This window comes from Netta rufina (genome assembly GCF_964035555.1).
Source record: "Netta rufina genome assembly, chromosome: 15".
NCBI lineage: Eukaryota > Metazoa > Chordata > Aves > Anseriformes > Anatidae > Netta > Netta rufina.
The window spans coordinates 657,597-676,104 of NC_140138.1; the positions used below are offsets into that span (position 1 = coordinate 657,597).

Here is an 18,508-nt window from a genome sequence, read left to right on the forward strand (position 1 = left end):
AGTTGACCTCAGCCCATCGGTGCAGCCTATCCAGATCCTCCTGCAGAGCCTTCCTACCCTCGAGCAGATCGACACATGCACCTAACTTGGTGTCATCTGTGAATTTACTGAGGCTGCACTTGATCCCCTCATCCAGATCATCGACGAAGATATTAAAGAGGACTGGACCCAGTCACATGGGGGACGCCACTAGTGACCGGCCTCCAACTGGCTGTGACTCCATTCACCACAACTCTTTGGGCCCAGCTATCCAGCCAGTTTTTAACCCAGCAAAGTGTATGCCAGTCCAAGCCACGAGCAGCCAGTTTCTTGAGAAGACTGTTGTGTGAAACGGTGTCAAAAGCCTTACTGAAGTCAAGGTAGACCACATCCGCAGCCTTTCCCTCATCCACCAAATGGGTCACTTTGTCACAGAAGGAGATCAGGTTCGTCAAGCAGGACCTGCCTTTCCTAAACCCATGCTGACTGGGCTTGATCACCTGCTTGCCCTGTAAGTGCCGTGTGATGACACTCAAGATAATCTGCTCCATGAGCTTCCCTGGCACTGAGATCAAACTGACAGGCCTATAGTTCCCCGGGTCTGCCCTCCACCCCTTCTTGTAGATGGGCATCATGTTTGGGAGGCCAGAAAAGACAATCCTTATTTTAGAAGAACTCTAAGCACTTAGCATAAATCATATGAAGAAAGCATGGTAAATATCTGCTACTTAGGTTTAATGGCATGTTGATTTTTTTCACACATTAATCTGTCACCTTCTATGTCTTTCTTTTGTCCACTAGTGGGTTGAATTGGACAAGTTTTAGAAATTAAAAATAACAAATTGACTCGTTTCCGTGGAGCTAATTCAAGTTATTGTATGCACTGTTAATATCTGAAAGTAGTTGTGTTGGTACAAGTTAACAGGTTTGTGCAAGAGATTTTCTGTGCTGTCTTGAGGTTATGAATAGGGACTGCTTAACAGCATCATCTGCCTGTGTGCATTGAGTTGCAGTTCAGACATACTTGTTGTGATATTTGCAAAATCTCTTATATTGAAGTTGCTAACAAGCCCTAATTATGCAACATGATTTTGAATTCATGTCAAATTAGTATTTAGTTAGTTATTGAATGTAATAATAATTGAAGTTCCGTCCTGTAGAAGTTTATTGTATTTTTAAATGTTAAATATTAGTCTTTTGGTATTAAAATACAGTATTTTGCTAATCTCTGTAACACTGTGTAGAAATAAAAAGAAGCAAAGTATATCTTTTTCAAGAAATTTCATTTTACAGAAATCATTTTGTGACGTTCAGTCATGCCCATGAAGGAAGGTAGAAAGTAGCATGTTTAACGGGAAACAGTCCTGCAGTTCCTTCCTCTGACTTGAATCATAATGCTTTCCTTGCTTTGTTCAATTCAAGGGCTTGGTTCAGAGGCACTAAAGTAAACAGAATAGCACCTGCAGCTTAGTCATAAATGGGAACATCTTGAAATAGCTAAGCAAACAAATGAAATCATGGAGTTGTTTAACCTTTTCTGAAATGCCTTGGAAGTTCTACCAACGCTTGTTTTTAAAATTAAGCAACCTTTTGGCTATCAAAAAACATGTTGAAGAGTTTGATCCCATTTATTGATAAATGTTACTTTCTGAACTGTCAGAACTCTTCTTTTAAAAAGCGCTCTCTCTCTTAAATAAATGTACACTTCTAGGACAGGACATGACAGTAAAATATCTAGCAATCATATGATGTGTTCATATAAATATTTGACCCTTACTCTGGACTTGAATTATGAAGTGCTTTTATAATACCAAAATGGACATTCGTGTTTTGATTTTTATAGGTTGTCAACTTCAATTACATTCTGCTAGTTACACTATTTATGTTTCCTAGCCATAGAAAATCATGGGGCACATTATCTTATTAAGTCCTTCCACAGTGTTCTGCCATGGTCCAGAGGAACTGAACTTGCTTTTTGGCAGGTAAATTGGAGTTGATCTTGCAGTTACATTTTCTTGCTCTGTTTAGATAATATAAAACTGATTTTGTGTAGACTTCTAAGTTGAGTATAAATTTACTTGCTATTTGCGTTAACACAGACATCTTAAATTTTGGTACAGTACTAAAGCAAATGCAAAGAAAATGGTGATCAACATTGACATCTTAGACTGACAAACAGGAATGTCACATCTGGATTTCTCTGACCATTTACAAAGAGCATATTTCCATCCCCTGTACTATGTATGTGTGTGCATCTGTGTATCATATCTAAACAAGATACTATTTCATGTTTTACCTGTCTATTTTAAGGTATTTTTATGAAGCTGTTTATTTTTGTAGAGCTAGTGAAGGTGTGCTATAACAGCCTCACATGTATTAAAAAATTTGATTCAGCTGAATGACTTAGCCAACAATGCCCATATTGAGACAATACTAAGAATATCCACAAAAATGATAAGATGAAATTATGTCTGTTCATAAGATGATCAAAAGTAATAAACTAATAAAATGCTGAAGACTGTGTCTGGATGTCCTTTCCTAATGACAAGCCTTTAAAGTGTTGTTGCTGTAATTCTTGCTAGTCCTGAATGCTTAGGTAGCAGCTGTTAGGAGGGATGGACTTACTAGTTGTAAATTAAATAACAAATCTTCATATCCTGATCTGGAGTGTTCGACATGAGTTAAATCTTCATGAACTTACTGGATTTCTGCTACAAATAGTACTGTACTAGAAGTTAAGGATAATGTAGCTTCTTGTTAAAAAGGACTGCGTCAGCAGAAGTTACATTAAAAGATGTTCTGGGTTATCAGAAGGAGTTAATAGATGCTAGCATTGATGCTTAATTTTAAATAGCTTGCACAACTGCCTAGGTGACTGTATCTCCCTTTCACGTGATAGACTAGCAGTTCATACCCTTCTTTGAAGAAAGTTGTTAACCATACATTATCTTTGAGAGGCAGCTAATCCTAGACTTAACTTTTTTGTTTCATCTCTCAGACCATCTATTCATGGATTTTGGTGCACACTGCATTATTTTTATAACTGTTTCTTAAAGGAAGTTGGTAGATCTGAAAAGTTCTGTTGTCAGTAAGCAATTCGAGCATTAATTCCATTTTGAGGGATTGATTTGGTTTCAGCGACTTGTATGCTATGCATATTGAACCCTGTCTTGTTTTACTTAAAATATTTCTTAGAAGTTTACTATCTTGGGAAAATTTTATTATTAATTACCATTTTAAAGTCTACTAATAGTAAACACCGAAATTTTTTTGTAATATACCTACCTACTTAAAAAATTTCCAAAGAGACCTTGAAGTATTTAAATACTAAGCTTCATAGCATTGCCATGAACTACATCCTTTCCACTGAAGGTTTATGGGAGACCTAGAAGGTTCTACCAAATGATATTCAAATAAATGAGTTTTGAATAATGTGAAAAATCATCTGTATTGCTCTGTGACAACTGTGTAAGTTACCAGCTTTGGGGTTTAGCAGAGCTGTGGGAGGCTGCCATCACAGCCTCAAGTTCTCTGCCTGATAATTAATTTACACTTAGAGTAGGCCACATCTCCCATTACGTACCAGGTGCCTTTGTTTGGTCTGGAGATGGTTCAGGGAGGAATGCATCCCCCAGTGTTCTATTGACTCGTTCCCTGCCTCTGTCCAGATACAAGTAATTTTAATTTCTTTACAAAGTTAGCTACTGTAGCACACTGCTTTTCAGACTTCAATTGGTCATAATACTTAAGATTTCAAGATTTCTGTGAAGAGAAACTCAATTTAGCATTGTCATTGTAATATGCAAGAGTGATGAAGTTTCTGGACACCTTGTAGTGTCTATTCAGTTGTTTTAATATAGGTAGAGTAGGCAGTTATAAAAAATTAATCTCAATAGTTTCCCATCCACTATGGAATTATGTGAAATGAGGGACATAAATCTTAACAGGTAACAGAGTCAGCATTGTTCTTGCAACAGAGGCAAACTCAATTTGAAACAATGTTTTCTCTAATCAGTAAAAGTATGAATGTCAAAAATTGATTAATCAGTTAATTTACTGATAATGGTTATTAATAACAAGTACTTTCCATGTCTATGTTCATTTTGTACTCAGTATACTCATGTATATTCAGCTTTGCTGCTTCTAAAAGCTATTTCAGTAAGTGGATTTGAAACCTACAGGGAGAAGGGGGGACAACTTTTCTGTAACAGTTTATTGTTAGAATTACAGTGCTACATGCAAAAGGGTTGGTTGTTTTTTGTCAGTTTTTTTTTTTTTTGGTTGGTTTACATCTTTGCTATTTTTAAAACACCAATATATTAGAATTTCTATAAAAGACACAGGCTAGTGATTTTGCAGAATAGGTCTAAACATCTTTTAGATGCTTTATAAGTATTTCCAAAGTGTTTTTTTTTTTTTTTTTTTTTTATTATCTATCATTTGATTTTGTAAGTCTTTAGAATTTGGGGAAAAAATCTGTATACACATGCTAGAAAAAAATATTCAGAATAACTATAAACGGAGGCCTAATAGCTTTTCATGTAGGAATTTAGTATCTCAGAAACATGTAAGCACAGCTGAAATAAAATTGTACATAAAGGTGCTAATGTCTTCTAAATAGAACACATCATAGAACGTTTTAGAGGTCACAGTGAAATCATTATGTAGAAGCGTGAAGAACAGCACCACCTAAATGCATTATTTGTTTTGGTAGCAGACACCTGGATTTTGTATTTCTTCGGAATCACGGAATGGTAGTGGTTGGAAGGGACTGCAAGAGATCATCAGGTCCAACCCCCCTGCCAAAGCAGGTTCCTGAGAGCAAATTGCACAGGTAAACTGACTTGAGACAGACTTCAGCAGCCCAGTCCTACTTCTTTCTTAATTTTGTTTTCTTACGTGGTGCCTTGCTGATAAGGTAGCATGCCTAGAGGAGTTATTTTTTTAAAAAAATATTGCATCTTTTCCTCTCCTTGAAGTGGGTAGTTAATCCCCAGCTCTTCTTTCTGAGAAATCACTCTTAGCTTACTGAACCCTATGGCAGATGTTAGCTACAAATACTCCTCTGTATTTTGAATATTTATGTCCAAGTGCTGTCTGTATTGATTCTGTGGAAGAAGGGAGGTACTGAGAGCCTTCCAAGAGTCTGACCGCTGGGACTCTGCTAATTTGAAGATTAGAGAGGAAATTTATTGTAGGCATATCTATGCACTTGATAGGGCCAGCTGCGTTGTGAAAGCATAGTTCTTGCCCTTATGAGAGTGGAAAGAGGAATTGCCAAATTAGTCTCATACTGTGACTGAGCACATTATCACAGATACAAAATGATAATGCTTGCTGGGCAAATTGAAATGATATTTGAAACTGTAGCTGTCCTCTAAATGCTTATTACCACCCTAGAGTTAGAGACCATTGTACCCACTATGTAGATTTTTGGTTCTTCCAAGGCACAGATGAGATCAAAGTGCTTAATGGAAATGACTTGTGTTGGCAGTTGTTACACTAACCTGCTGGATATGGTGCTTGAGTTTTTAAGAATCATTTTTAGTGTTTCCTGAAACACCAAAAAACAAACAAAAAAACACACCCATTTGCAATTCTAGTATTTTTCCCATTGAAGATTCTGGTGCATTTCAAATAGATAACTGCATCATTTAAAATTTAAATTTTCTTGAGTTTTATAAATGGAGAAACTGGAAGTGACCTAAGTTCCTTATAGGTGTAAATGAGTGAAACTGTTAAAAACCAGCCATTTGACTTGGCCAGTTAAAATGCACTGTGATTCTTAAGCTGTTTTTTACAGCCAATTTTGTATAACACAAGCTGACTTAACTACCTAATACCATCCAGATTTCACAGGTTATGCTGAATAAAATACCAACTCTGGTGTCCCAAGTGGCAGAGAAGTATGCATTTTCCCCCTTCTGAAGGTTTTTCTAAGGAAATATACTTTGTCTTTTGAAGATAAAATGTTTAAAAATAAAAGAAGCATTTGTCTTCTACAGTTAAGAAAGATAGCAACCGCCTACAATCTGCGGGAACACTTACATAAGATGGGTACGCTGTACAGCAGCTCCTTGCCAGCACTGGCACATTGCTTATGTGTGGCTGACAGATAAATGGGAACTGAAGCCTTGCGTGCAGGGTTGGTACATATTCTATTTTGATGATCTATTCTGAAGGTTAAGTAGGAAATAATTTTGTTCTAGTTTTCACTTTACTACTCTTACCCATTTTGCCTGTGTAAAAATCCCCCAACCCTGAAAGCCTTTGGGACAGTTGGTAGAGCAGAGTAGTTTTATTTTAATTGCTACAAACAAAAGAGTATTATGTTTTTCAAAATTTTGTAAATAGAAATGTTTTTCATACCAAACAGAATGATGGTTCATACAACTTAATCAACTTTCAGATGCCTTAATTTGAAGGGAGTGGAAACCCTGGAAGTAACAACTGACTGCTGTCTGTCAGATTAGCATTGTAGGTGCTTTCTCAGGTTGTGCAGAGTAGAATATTGAGACTTCCATTAACAGTCTGGATATTTCAAAGAAAGAAAGAATTTTTTTCATGTACTTTTTTTTTACTGTTGCATTTGAGCTTTAAGTCATTAATAGACTTTTATGTCTAGGCCTGCCTAAAGTCAATGGCTACGTAGATAATGTTACCATCTGTAAATGCAGACGACAAATATAAAATGCTTCAAGACTGAGGAGGGTTCAAATAAACGAGAAAGGGGAGGCAAGTGTATTTTCTTTGACTGTAACGGTATTACAATTGTAATTGTATTATGGTATGATACATTAAACTGTAAATCAGGTAAGAGTTTCTCACATCTGCACGTGATGTCTGGATAAAGTATTCATTGGTCAGGGCTTAATTTTAATCAAGGTAAACTATTTTCTCCTCCTGTTTTTGCATTTCAGTTGCTGATCACCAAGCAGTGGTATTAGAAATGTTAGAAGCATTAGAATGTAGTTTGGGTTTTGCTCTAGTGTTAGAACACTACTTGGGAATATACCTGGACTTCTAACAGCCAAAAAGTGAATGATCTTACAGCACCCTTACAGCAAAAGTTGAAAGAGGACCTTCTGCGTGTAATGGTGTGTTGTGACCTCACCCAGCGCTGTCGGTCAGCGCAGAGAGCAGCATGAGGAAACAATATCTTCCTGCATGTGCTGTGGTACTTCAGGGAGTGTTTGCTGTTGCACGCTACAGCCTCTTTTGGTTTTGTTTCATAGCATCCTGTTGCTGTGAAATTTTGTACTGTTAAAGGATGGTACACCAATAAATAGTTGATGTTTAGGCTTAGTGTTTATTTAATTATTTTTTTAAATTTACTTTTAGTGGTTAAAATGGTGCATATTCTTTGCTAAGGTTTTCCCAAAGTTTTAAGGCAAGAAATCTGCAATATCTGAGGCTTTGCTTAACTTTCAGATTAAGGTTAGAGTTCTGAATTGGAGAACTTTGTTTTTAGAAGCTTCCTAATAACCTAACCGAGTTTGGATACTGTATGAAACCATAGCAATAACTCAGATTTGAGATGCACAAACAGCAGTATTGTCCCGTGTTACAGCAAAGCAGCAAGAAACAGCAGTCATAGGTAGCAGCAGAAGTTGCTTTCAAAGAGGGGGATGCAGAGGGAGAATTCTCAGTGAGGTTCTTTGAAGGTGGTGGAATTTCATTTTCAGAACTTACCAAGACAAGGTATACTGAGCAGCTGGTAGCCCCTACTCTGGGGCAGGGTGACCTCCAAAAGGGCTGTTCTCACCTGATTCAGTCAGGTTCAAAATGTTTTTTGTGTAAGAAGTCGCTTGGAGTTACTATGCAGTGCAATGAGGGATATCATTTGACATGGGTTGTAGTTCAGGCCTGCCTTGTGCTCAGTTGGATCAGGATAACTGAGCCACATTTATACACAATCCTGGAACTAAAATTAACGAAAGCTAATTTATCTGCATGTTGTAGAAGTGATAAAAGTTATATCGGCTTAACTTAAAGCAAGATATTTAGTTATCTGTCATAGGGAATAGAGTCAAAAGTTAACATGCAGCATATAACAGATGTTAAACCTTTAATACAAGGTGTTTTATTATTTTTCATATGGATTTAAATTAGTGAATACAGCTAATGTGGTTTGATCTCTTTGAAAAGTGACTCCAATGTGTAACTCATAGCCAATACACTGTGGATAAAATGCCGCGATTACAAGCAGATAAGCAGCTAAATTTTCACTTAAACTCTGTTCTGAAGAAACTTGCTTGGTTAATAATGTACTTAATTTGTATGTATGAGTGGGAGTTTGAGGAGAGTGTAATGTCAGTAAATCAAATGAGAACTGGGTAAATTACTCTTCTAAAAAGCTAAGAACAAAGAAAAAATCTTGCATAACAGTAAGTTAATGTGTCTTCATTTAATGTGAAAGCACCAATTGGTAACTATGGAAAATAATGAGAAATATGCACTTAACCATCATAATTGTTCTACTGAAGTACATGTCAAGCAGTACTGATTATATTGCTTACTTTCAAATTGGTGTTTTCAGCAAAAAAGATTTTTATCCCTTTCTGTAGTATAGACCATTCTTTTTGTCATCTTTATTTTTTTTTAAATGTCACTTGATGTATTCTGGTTGTTGTCATTGAAATATGGATTGCATGTTAACGGCTTTTAAATGTACACCCCAACACATAAGGTATTTATACTGTGCAGACCTAAAGTTTGAAGTTTAAGGCTGAGTATAGGCAGCAGTGGTGTTTCTGAAGAAAAATAACTATAACTAAACAATTTAATAATAGTAAGACATTTTTTGGCTTTATGTAGCCTTGTTAATTTTCCTTATTGTGTATTGCTTATGTTTCCAAGAATCCAGTGATGAACTTCTTTGAAGTCCATAGTGATTTTAATGAAGTTTTAATGACTTGATAGAGTTCTGTGAGCTAGGAAAAGCCTGTACGAGTAATCCATGCTTCTGTATTTTCTCACTGAATGAATGATAGAAAGAAAATAAATAATAAATTAGGGTTTATATTCCAGTCTGTAGGTTATTTTACAATGAGTGGCTAGTATTAATGTGAAAAATTTCATGGCAACAACCCTTCCTTATTAGAGAGATTAAAGATTAACAAATCCTTATATGGCTCTTTGGTGGTATCAAGTCCTGAATTAATATCAAAGTTGATTATTAAACCTAAGGGAAGTTGTGGAGTGTTTAAGAAAATTAAAAGTTGTCTGTATGTTATATGTTAATTCAGCATTGCCTAATAAAAGCTACAGAAAAAAAAAAAAAGAAATGTCACTGACAAACTCTGTGTCACGTGCTAGAAGGTAGTGCATGGGACCTCCTGGACATCCATGCTGAAAGTTGGCATTGTAGGTCTTCTGTAAAGCTGGCAGAGAAACTGTCCTGCTTCTCAGAACCAAATGACTGTTAAATTGCATGTAAATATGTTGCTTAACTGCATTTTTGCAAACCTGTGCTCTATGTTGAAAAATTTTAGATAATGAATTTATCATTTTAAAGTAGAATTTTGTGTGCAGAGGAACTGACCAGAAGCCAGCAGTAACATGTCTACATGATTTTTTTTTTTTCTTCATTAGTTTTTATCAACTGTAGTGTGATTGAGACCACTTGCTCTCCCTGTCTCCAGACCATTTTAACACAATGGATCACCTGGGGACAGCGGATGCTGAGGATGACTCTGGCTCCCTAACTCGGCTTGCTCCTAGTCCTCACAGCGAAGCAGTTGCACATGAGTTCAAGGAACTCTCTTTGCAGCCCAGTCAGTACTTACCTCCCCTCAACGAACGGAAGAATGGTGAGTGCAAAAGTGACTGTTTTCCTTTACTCTGGGGTGCTTAAATGTATGCAATGGGATTAATGCAGTTTGTTTGCTTTCTTCAAATAATGGTATTGACTGCCTTCACTTGCTTTTCCCAACCCGTGTTATGTAAAGTGCTACAGTGATTGTTTGCTATAAAATCTGTCCTGATTGGCTTCACCTGTCATGATCTTAAAACTCCAACTGGAGTACTTCGCTGAGGCATATAGAATAGAGAAATTTATATTTTTAAGCCACAGATAGTATATGAGATGTATTAATAGGATATTTTTGAAAGGAGTTGTGTTAATACTAGGCAAAAAGGGAAAATTACCAAGAACAGATTTTTCTGCAAAAAATAATACAGAATTGAAGTTTCATGTTGTATCCTAGAAAGCTTAATTCACCACATAGTTTAAGATTGAACAATGAAAGAAAAATAAGATTTACATTTCGGGAATCTTTCCAATATCTGTTCTCATTGTTGATGTTGGCATTGCAACTTAAAAAAGGCGTTTCCACTGTTAACAGTAGGCACCAGGAAGAATTAGGTCTAAATCCAAATGTAGGCTCATTTGTATTTGGAAGAAGGCAGGAACCTTTTTTGTTGTGTTTGTTTTCTCAGACTAGTGTCTCATAATAACGAAGATATGTTTTGTAATATTTATAGTAAGTATTGGGAATGTTCAACATATGTAAATGCAGTAATTTTTTTAAATTAAATCAGTTTAACTACAGTAAGTTATTCATAAACTTAGTTGTAATGGTACAAGCATTAGTTCATAAGAAGGACGGCTATCTGAATATCCCCACAAAGCAGAAAAAAATGGGATACATGTTAGTGGGCTGCATGTATATAAAATAGCTAGGGACAGGTCCAAGTCATAGTATTCTCCATTTCAGAAAGGCACAGAATGGTGTCTGTGATCAAGATGCCTCTGTTTATGCAAGTCCGTGGTGCTTTGTGTGTGTACCCTCAGTACTCCAAGAAAGACAAATGTAATTAAGGGAAAATGCGACAGCGGAGAGACTTACACTTAGCTTAAATAAATGTGGAATAACTGCTACTTCGAATGCTTGAGCTTGTCTTTTACAATTGCTTCTTTATTTTTGTCCGTGTATGAAGATCATGAAATACAGAATACTGTGTTAACAAATGTATTAATAAAGTATTTTAAACTAAGGGATCTGCAGCTAATTTATTAATATTCTGATTCTGTATCTTTAAGAATTATTTTCTGTAAGAAAACAAATCTGTAACTTGGGAGACATTGCTTTTTGTTGTCTTATTATTTGATGTCCAACTGATAAACTGTTTTTCTGTACCAAAAGCTTGTTATAAGATAGCTCACAACCTTTTACCATTTTGTCAAGGAAGCACCACAAATACATGTTTAAAGAAAGCTATTCTATAATGAGACTAAACATGCCAACACTTAACTCATAAACCTAATTAAGAAGAGAATGGAGTGGGTTTATGCATTCCCTGTGTGTAATTATACCCCTGGGAAATTTGTTTATTTTTTTAAATTTTGTTGTTGAGTATTTCATTTTTAGTTCTTCCATATCAGACAGTTGTTTCTTTTCTTCTTATTGCTTAGGATCTTCTTATTAGTTCTTCTTATTACTTAAGATCCTTTGGGGCATTTGTCTGGAGTAAGTATCAGGCCTCCCACAAAGATTTTAATGTCCTCTCTGACAAAGTTTAATCGTAGAAAGTTCATGTAATGGGCCATGGCCTCACATCATCTAGGTCTTTTTAGAAGACTAAGTCATCTGGTTCATAAATGTTTTCAAGACAATAGTAAACATAAGCGTATTGATTTTTAAAAAATAAAAAGTTCAAGAAATAGAACTGCAGAAGAGACAGAATTCATAATGTAGGAGCATTTTTTTTTTTGGAGGGATACAGTCTGGTAGACACAATAAACAAGTGTTTGATGGGCACGAGTGCAATTTCCTATCCTTTTCGGTTTTATGGATCTTTCTAATACTGTTTAAGCATCCTGCCATAGAGTGCAGGATACTCTTTTTCTTTTTCAGGATTTACTCTTTCAGTAAATTCTGAAGTGTACTTAGAGGAGCATCCCAGTACTTTTCCTGTCCTTATGGGGAAGACCGGACTATATCTGACTTTATACTGGTTGTATTCCTGGAAGAAATGTCTATTTTGTGTTCAGATTATTTTCTTAAAAGAACAGTCGGAGTTGTGGGCACTGTGATCCTCCAGAGCACCCAAACTGTTGCCCGCCTGTAATTTCAAATTTAGTCTCTTTGGTTCACAGGAGAATCCAGACTAAAATTCAGTAGAAATGGTGAAAGTCAATAGAAAAATCATAGAAATAAAATGTGAATTTGATGTATTCATACTAAAAGTAGCTTCAATACTTACTATTTTGACAAGAAAATCCAAAACTGGATTTCTTCTGGAGTATTTTAACATGTCAGTATTTTATGAAGTCTGTAAGTATATGAGACTTCAGTACACAAAAATACAGTGGCATTAAATAGAAAAATATGGAATATATAAGTTGTTTTTTTTGTTGTTGAATAATTGTATGCAGGAAGCATTATAATTACTGTGAGCTTTGGTAGTTATCCTTTAACCTTTGTTTACTTAAGGGAGACTTTTGGCAGTAGTCCAGTGGAAGGCTGAATTATTCTAGTATTGTTCTGCATAGTGTTAAGCTGACTTCCCCAAGTCAGTATAAAAACTGCATTTCAGGCTTTGTCATTGACACTACAAGTGTGTGAGGTCTATGGTTTGGTTTGGTTTTACATGGCGGCAATTACAGCAGGGTAACAGAAACATGCAATGAAATTGCAGGCAAGTGCCTGGTGAGTTTGAGATGTTACTACTTCATTCTTTTTTTTACAGTTTACTTCCCTTCCCCTGCCCAGTCTGTCTCCAGCAATCAATCATACAGCAAAACTAGCATTATGGTTCAGGTGAGCATAGCTCAATATTTTTTGTTTCAAAATCTCATGGTGCAGATTAACCTCCACTGGAACTGTCGTCCTTTGAATTGACAAAGAAACATTTACGTGCTCCACCAGCTCTGTTGAAGGGGTTGTATCTTCTAGTAGAGGACCAATGACAAGCAGCTGGGGGGAAAGAGCATCTTAAGCTTCTTCAGCCATTTACTAAATGCAGTAGTTTACTCCCTGAATAAAGACAGAAGGGTAGATTCTTTGGGGAGTGTGAGAGAGAGAGAAGAGCAGCAAAATATTCTTGTCCTCTCAAATTTAATTCATTCCATTACAAAAAGACTCTGAAAGAGAAATGCTAACTGATTAATGTTACATATTTTAATTGTAAGGCAAGTAATAGGAGTTTTCAAGCTGATTTGCTAGATAAAAGTTTTATTGCAGGGCTGAAATACTTTAACAGAGTCATCACTAAAGCAAACATTTACTTTAATTTGGGGGGATTAGAACAATAAACTGTTTATAAAACATTGTATGTATTGATGTGTAATAACTCAGTGTATGTGTTTGTGTGTAATAACAGAGAATCATCTTTCCAGGATGTTATATGGTGGTCTTCTAGACTGTTACAATTTTAAAGTTTCCCTTTTAATTTGACAAACTGTTTTCAGGTTGACAGCTGTGGGGAATACTGAATTGCTGATTAAATTTGTGTTTCTCATTAGTCTGCATCTATTTCTGGATAATTAGTCAATATGCACAATGCATTGATTGTGTAAACTTGTACTCAGTTGATTGCAGTGAGTTATCGTGCCTGTTCTCTGGAAGCCAGTTCTTGTTCAACTTGTCAGAAAGCAGCGAAAGTTACGTTTTCAGTGCTCCTGATTTTCGTCCCTGGTGAGTGGATACTGAAGATGTACCTGTAATTCTGTCAGTCTTAACAGCAGCCACTGGCGTATAGCCCACGGCTGTGGCATGGTAGTTGGACTGCTCATGTAAATGGAGATTGGGAAGCAGAGTGCTGTAGTCTTAAGAGGCTCCTGGTTTGCATTCCTGTCTGCAGGATACTTGGTTGTGTACAGTTCACCTGTGCTTGAAGCTGGAAGGACTCATCTGTGTCAGGCTGCTATGTCCTTAGGAAGGCCAGCAGCTGGGGGAGGAGAAAAGTGACACAGATAAGGCTCTTTGGGAGCGGGAGGAAGAAAATTGATGACTAGGTGTTGTGTAGCTGGACTGCAGTGGAAGAAGAATTACAATAGTAGCAGGCAGGCAGCATGGCACAGCTGAAGTACTAGTCAGAACAATGTGCTGCCCACACACTGTACCGCACTTTCACAAGCTTCTGTCTGAGAGACAGGAGGTGGCAAAGGAGGGAAGGACAGGTTGTCTACTGCTAACAGCAGGAGGGTGGATGGGGATGGTGCTGTATGCAGCCTTCCAACCTGCTGTTCCAGAGCCAAAGGGTGGGAAGGGATTGCACATGCGGATACCATTAAAGAGAAGCAGCACTGCCAGAGCAAAGCCGTCTGCATGCTGAATTAGTACTTTCGCAGCACTGGTGAGCATGCCATTTGGACTGGGAGAGGAAGGTGTGAAGGTCTTACTGTCAGGAGCTGTGCAATCGGAGTTGTTTGAAGGTTACCAGCAGAGTCAAAAGTTTCTAGCTTCTGCCTTTAATAGCAAATTCTCTTGGCTTTCCAGTGGCTTCCTAACCTATCCTATTCTGCCAGAATTGCCTTCACGTGACAATGGCTACTGGTTTCTGAAAGAGAGACAGCAAATTACTTTTGTGCAGTCATTATCTGCAGATGAGTGTTCGGTTATGTTCTTGTAAAATGAGTAATTGGTTGCATCCTATACAGGCCATTGACTGTCCTTTACCACTTCATCAGCCCACTTCAGCTCTTGGTCTTGGCTGTAAACAGGTTGTGCATGTGCACATGCTCTGTCCTTTGCATTGTGTGGCAAAAGAGTTCTGCCCCGTGTTGCTCATGGGTGTCTGCTTCTTGGAGTAGCTACATATAGGGTTGCATTTGGTTCTGTGTTGAACTGTCCAGTTTGTGCTGGAGGAGGGTAGAAGAGGTGGTGATGTGCCTACTGTGGCTCCCTGCTAGATCTTGTGCATTAATCTTTAATGGTCAGCAGCTGTTTTACAGGAGAATTGAGCTAATTTAGAAGAGATAAGAATGTTGGATGGTTTGTCAGGATAAAAACCTTGATGGACATTGAACATCTTTACATAAAAGGCAAGACTGGAAAAATCCCTATTAAAAGAAATCAGTCTTATGAAATTAGTGTCTTAGGCTGCATAAGAACAAGAGCATTCAGCAACCAAGACCTTAAGGTATTGAGTCAGATGAGAACGACAGCTTCCTATAGGGCCACTATAGTTCCTATAGGAATTGGGGGAACTGTAGTGAATTCCTGTGAAGATAATAAAAAATCCAAGTGGTGTGTATTGCGTAGTCCTAAAAGATCAGTGGAGCCAGCTGCGATACAGACAGTTCTCAAAATAACTAAATGAAATCTATATTACACTTAACCTAATGATATTGTTTAGATAAACTTGATGCACCAGGGGAAATTTTCCGGCATCTAAGAGTTGTGGGCATACTGTTTTTCCTGTTATCTCTCATCTTTCACTCCCTTGTTAAGTAGCATTGGTGTCATACATTCTTGGCATAGCTTTACGGCTTCTGAACAAATTCTTAATCCTCTCTGCACTTAATAGATTTCAAGCTGCAAATTTGATGCTAGGGAATCGGGTCAAATTTGGGATATTCTCCTTGTGTTCATCTACGTCAGTTTTTCCCACTTTAAGTTCTCTGATTAGGCATGTTTTTTTCTCTCCTAATGGTACAGAGTAGGCTATCATGCATAGAAGTTACTTTCTTGAGACAGTTTGGAGAGACAAAAGTAGAGAAAAATCAATAGTGGGAACAACAAATGGAAAAGTTAGTTCTGATTAAAGTAACAGAGTGGCACAGAAAATAATTGGAAATGTCACCTGAAATTAAAAGTTTCACAGTCACTAAGCTGTAAGCAATGAGATCTGGAAAACAGCATACAGATATGATTAACAGCAAAGCCCTCCTGCAAAGAAAGTAAACAACAACAAAAAATGAAGTGCATTATAAAAATACAAACCTAGATGAAATATACAATTCATGAAAGTACACTCTAGAGGTGTATGTATGTAATACCATAGGTTGTATATGCATATGTGTATACTTCTGTATTTAGTATGTACCATATAGATGTATACAGTAAGTGATAAATGAAGAATGGTTGCCCAGGGAGGTTGTAGGATCTGTGAAAACCTGACTGGGCACAAGTCTGAGCAACCTGTTTCAGCTGACCCTGCTAGAACAGGAAGGTTGGATTAGATGATCTCAAGATCTCAGCTGTTCTGTGATTTCTCTCTCCTTTAAGTTTTAATAGTCCACGGAACATCCAGTATGAATATTCAACTAAAGAATCCATTGTAAGAACACACGATGTTGTATTTAATATATATTTGTATGTATGTTTGTTGTTTTGTTTTTTTTTAAGACATGATGTCAGCAGAAAGAACAAATTACTTCGTGAGGATTCTTTTGCCTCCCCCCTCCCCCCATAAAATTTGAATGTTGTCTTATCTTGTTATAAGATGAGAGAGCAAAATGAGTAGGTACTGATTTCCCAGTAAGTCTGTCTTTGTCATTGGTACTGCCTGTTCCCACAATCCTAGCATTCCCAGGGCATCAGTCAGTGTCTACAAGGAACAATTTTCAAATATTAAAGCATGTGAAAAGACATACAGGCCAAAACTCAGAGCTCTCTAGGGACTGTGACCTCTTAAATGGAATATATTCTGACATTTTCACAGGCTACATGAAAGAATTCCAGCAGGGTCATTCCATTTGGTAAACTTCTAAACAAACAATCTGTCATTTTAGCTTGATTTATAGATTTTTATTTTAATTGTCTGCTTATTGTGAAGAGATTAAGATGGGAGACATGACCTGTGCCTGACTCAATTTAAGTCATCTGGTATATATGAAAAAAATCCTGTTAGAGAGCTTGGCATTTGACTGATTACAGGAGATACGGAAAGTATGCTTTCTTTTAAAGAGATCTCTTGATCAAACTGATGTATTCTGACTCTTTTTTTCCTGAAATTCCTTGTGGATAACTACATGCATAGCTAGAAATGAATGTTAATTTTAAATTCTACTGTATAATTATTTTAAATTGCTAGAACTAAATCCTAGCTGCCTATGTTATCATTGAAATGTTAGCTTGTGATACAGCCACTACAAGATGGTAAGGTGGTTCAAACAAACTGGTACGTGATATGCAGAATTTATTACATGAGCCCTTAGCAAATCATAGGTGGCATGGTGGGTGACTGAATACTGGCCTTAAAAAGTTATGTATGATATACTTTTATATAGGTATGTAAATTTATGTGCTGTTAAATGTGTATATGTCCAGTTAAAACTGCATATAAATAGTATTTATCTAAAAATAGTTATTTTTATGTATTTTTTACATATATACATTTTTATACATGTATTTATCTAGATGCAGATACATGGGTGCAAAATGGTGGGGAATCTTTCATTTAGACAGTGAACATTACCAAAGTTATTTTTTTTGTCCACTTCAAAATCTCGTGGTAGTGAAACAGCTTAAATGCCTACCTCTGCTCTTATTTATTTATTTATTTATTTGTCTAGAGTTTAAATTCATCTGTAGTGGGCTTTACATGTGATTGCAGAAGAATGAATTCCATATGATGTGATGACTTGTAATGTACTTTTAAAGCAGTTGTTGCTTAGTTATTTGTTTAACGAGGTTAAAGTTGCACACTGTTAGTGCTTGGCTCACCAGGCTATTGATGTAAAAAGGTACTAGGGCTATGCCGAGTGGCAGGCAGGCAGGCACTGTGGGGAGCCTGGTGTAGCTGCGATGTTTCTTCCTGTACCTTGTGATTTTGGAGAACCTCAAGCAGGCAATTCCTCTTTCTAAATAATGCTTTTTCTATAGGCTGAAGGTTGGCAGAGCACTTGGAAGTCTGTGTTGCAGGAGGATGGGAAGAAACAATACCACTTTCCTTAGATTAAAAGCAAATAAGCGTGTATGAAAACACTATGCAATACATTCTTATTAAATTAGATATTGCTTGGTTTTCATTTAACTGACAGAGATGTTCCATTCTGAAGCCTTTTATTCTTCATTTCACCCACTTATATGCAATATATGCAACTTAAATTGAAATTAAAAGGAGAGGTATTTCTACCCTCCGAATATAATGCAAATTCTAAGAGATATATTTTATATCAAAACAAAAAGCACCTCATGTATCTTTTACTTCAGCTTCCATTTCTGATCCACTGATGTTATTTGTACCCCAGTTTAAACCTGCAGTTGATAGATACAATGCATGTGGCTTATGATTGTCTTTTAGCTGTAAGAGATGGTTGTGTTTTGGTGTTTAATAGAAACCTGTGTTTTAGCCACAGTTTTGTTTCTAGCTCGTGGATTTTGTGTGATCCTCAGTGTGATCCAGCTATTTGTACTGCTGAAAATACTTCTTTGGAAACAGGTACGCCCAACGTTTACTTTGGAAATGAGTAGTTCTCTTTCAGATATTACAAAATATTCTGTATTTAAGCAGAAAGATGAGATGAAAATTTAGCTATTTGAAAAGGGGTTTTGTCTATTGAAATGTCAGTACAGAAGAAGATCTGTGTTAGTACTCATTTAGCTTGAAGCTACCTTACTGCTGTTACTGAAATATG

General features: G+C 36.7%; 1 protein-coding gene across 7 annotated transcripts in view; it reads left to right on the forward strand.

The window, feature by feature from the left end:
* MRTFB (myocardin related transcription factor B) overlaps nt 1–18,508 on the forward strand; it is an 88,486-nt gene that overhangs the window by 13,743 nt on the left and 56,235 nt on the right. For 4 of the 7 annotated variants that reach the window (XM_084296247.1, XM_084296253.1, XM_084296254.1 and 1 more), the window contains one exon: nt 9,574–9,791. In XM_084296247.1, coding sequence (XP_084152373.1) covers nt 9,638–9,791 — 154 coding nt within the window. In that variant the 5' untranslated portion in view covers nt 9,574–9,637. Of the gene's footprint in view, nt 1–4,693; nt 4,814–9,573; nt 9,792–18,508 lie in introns of all 7 variants that reach the window. The other 3 variants (XM_084296248.1, XM_084296250.1, XM_084296249.1) reach the window with 2 other exon arrangements.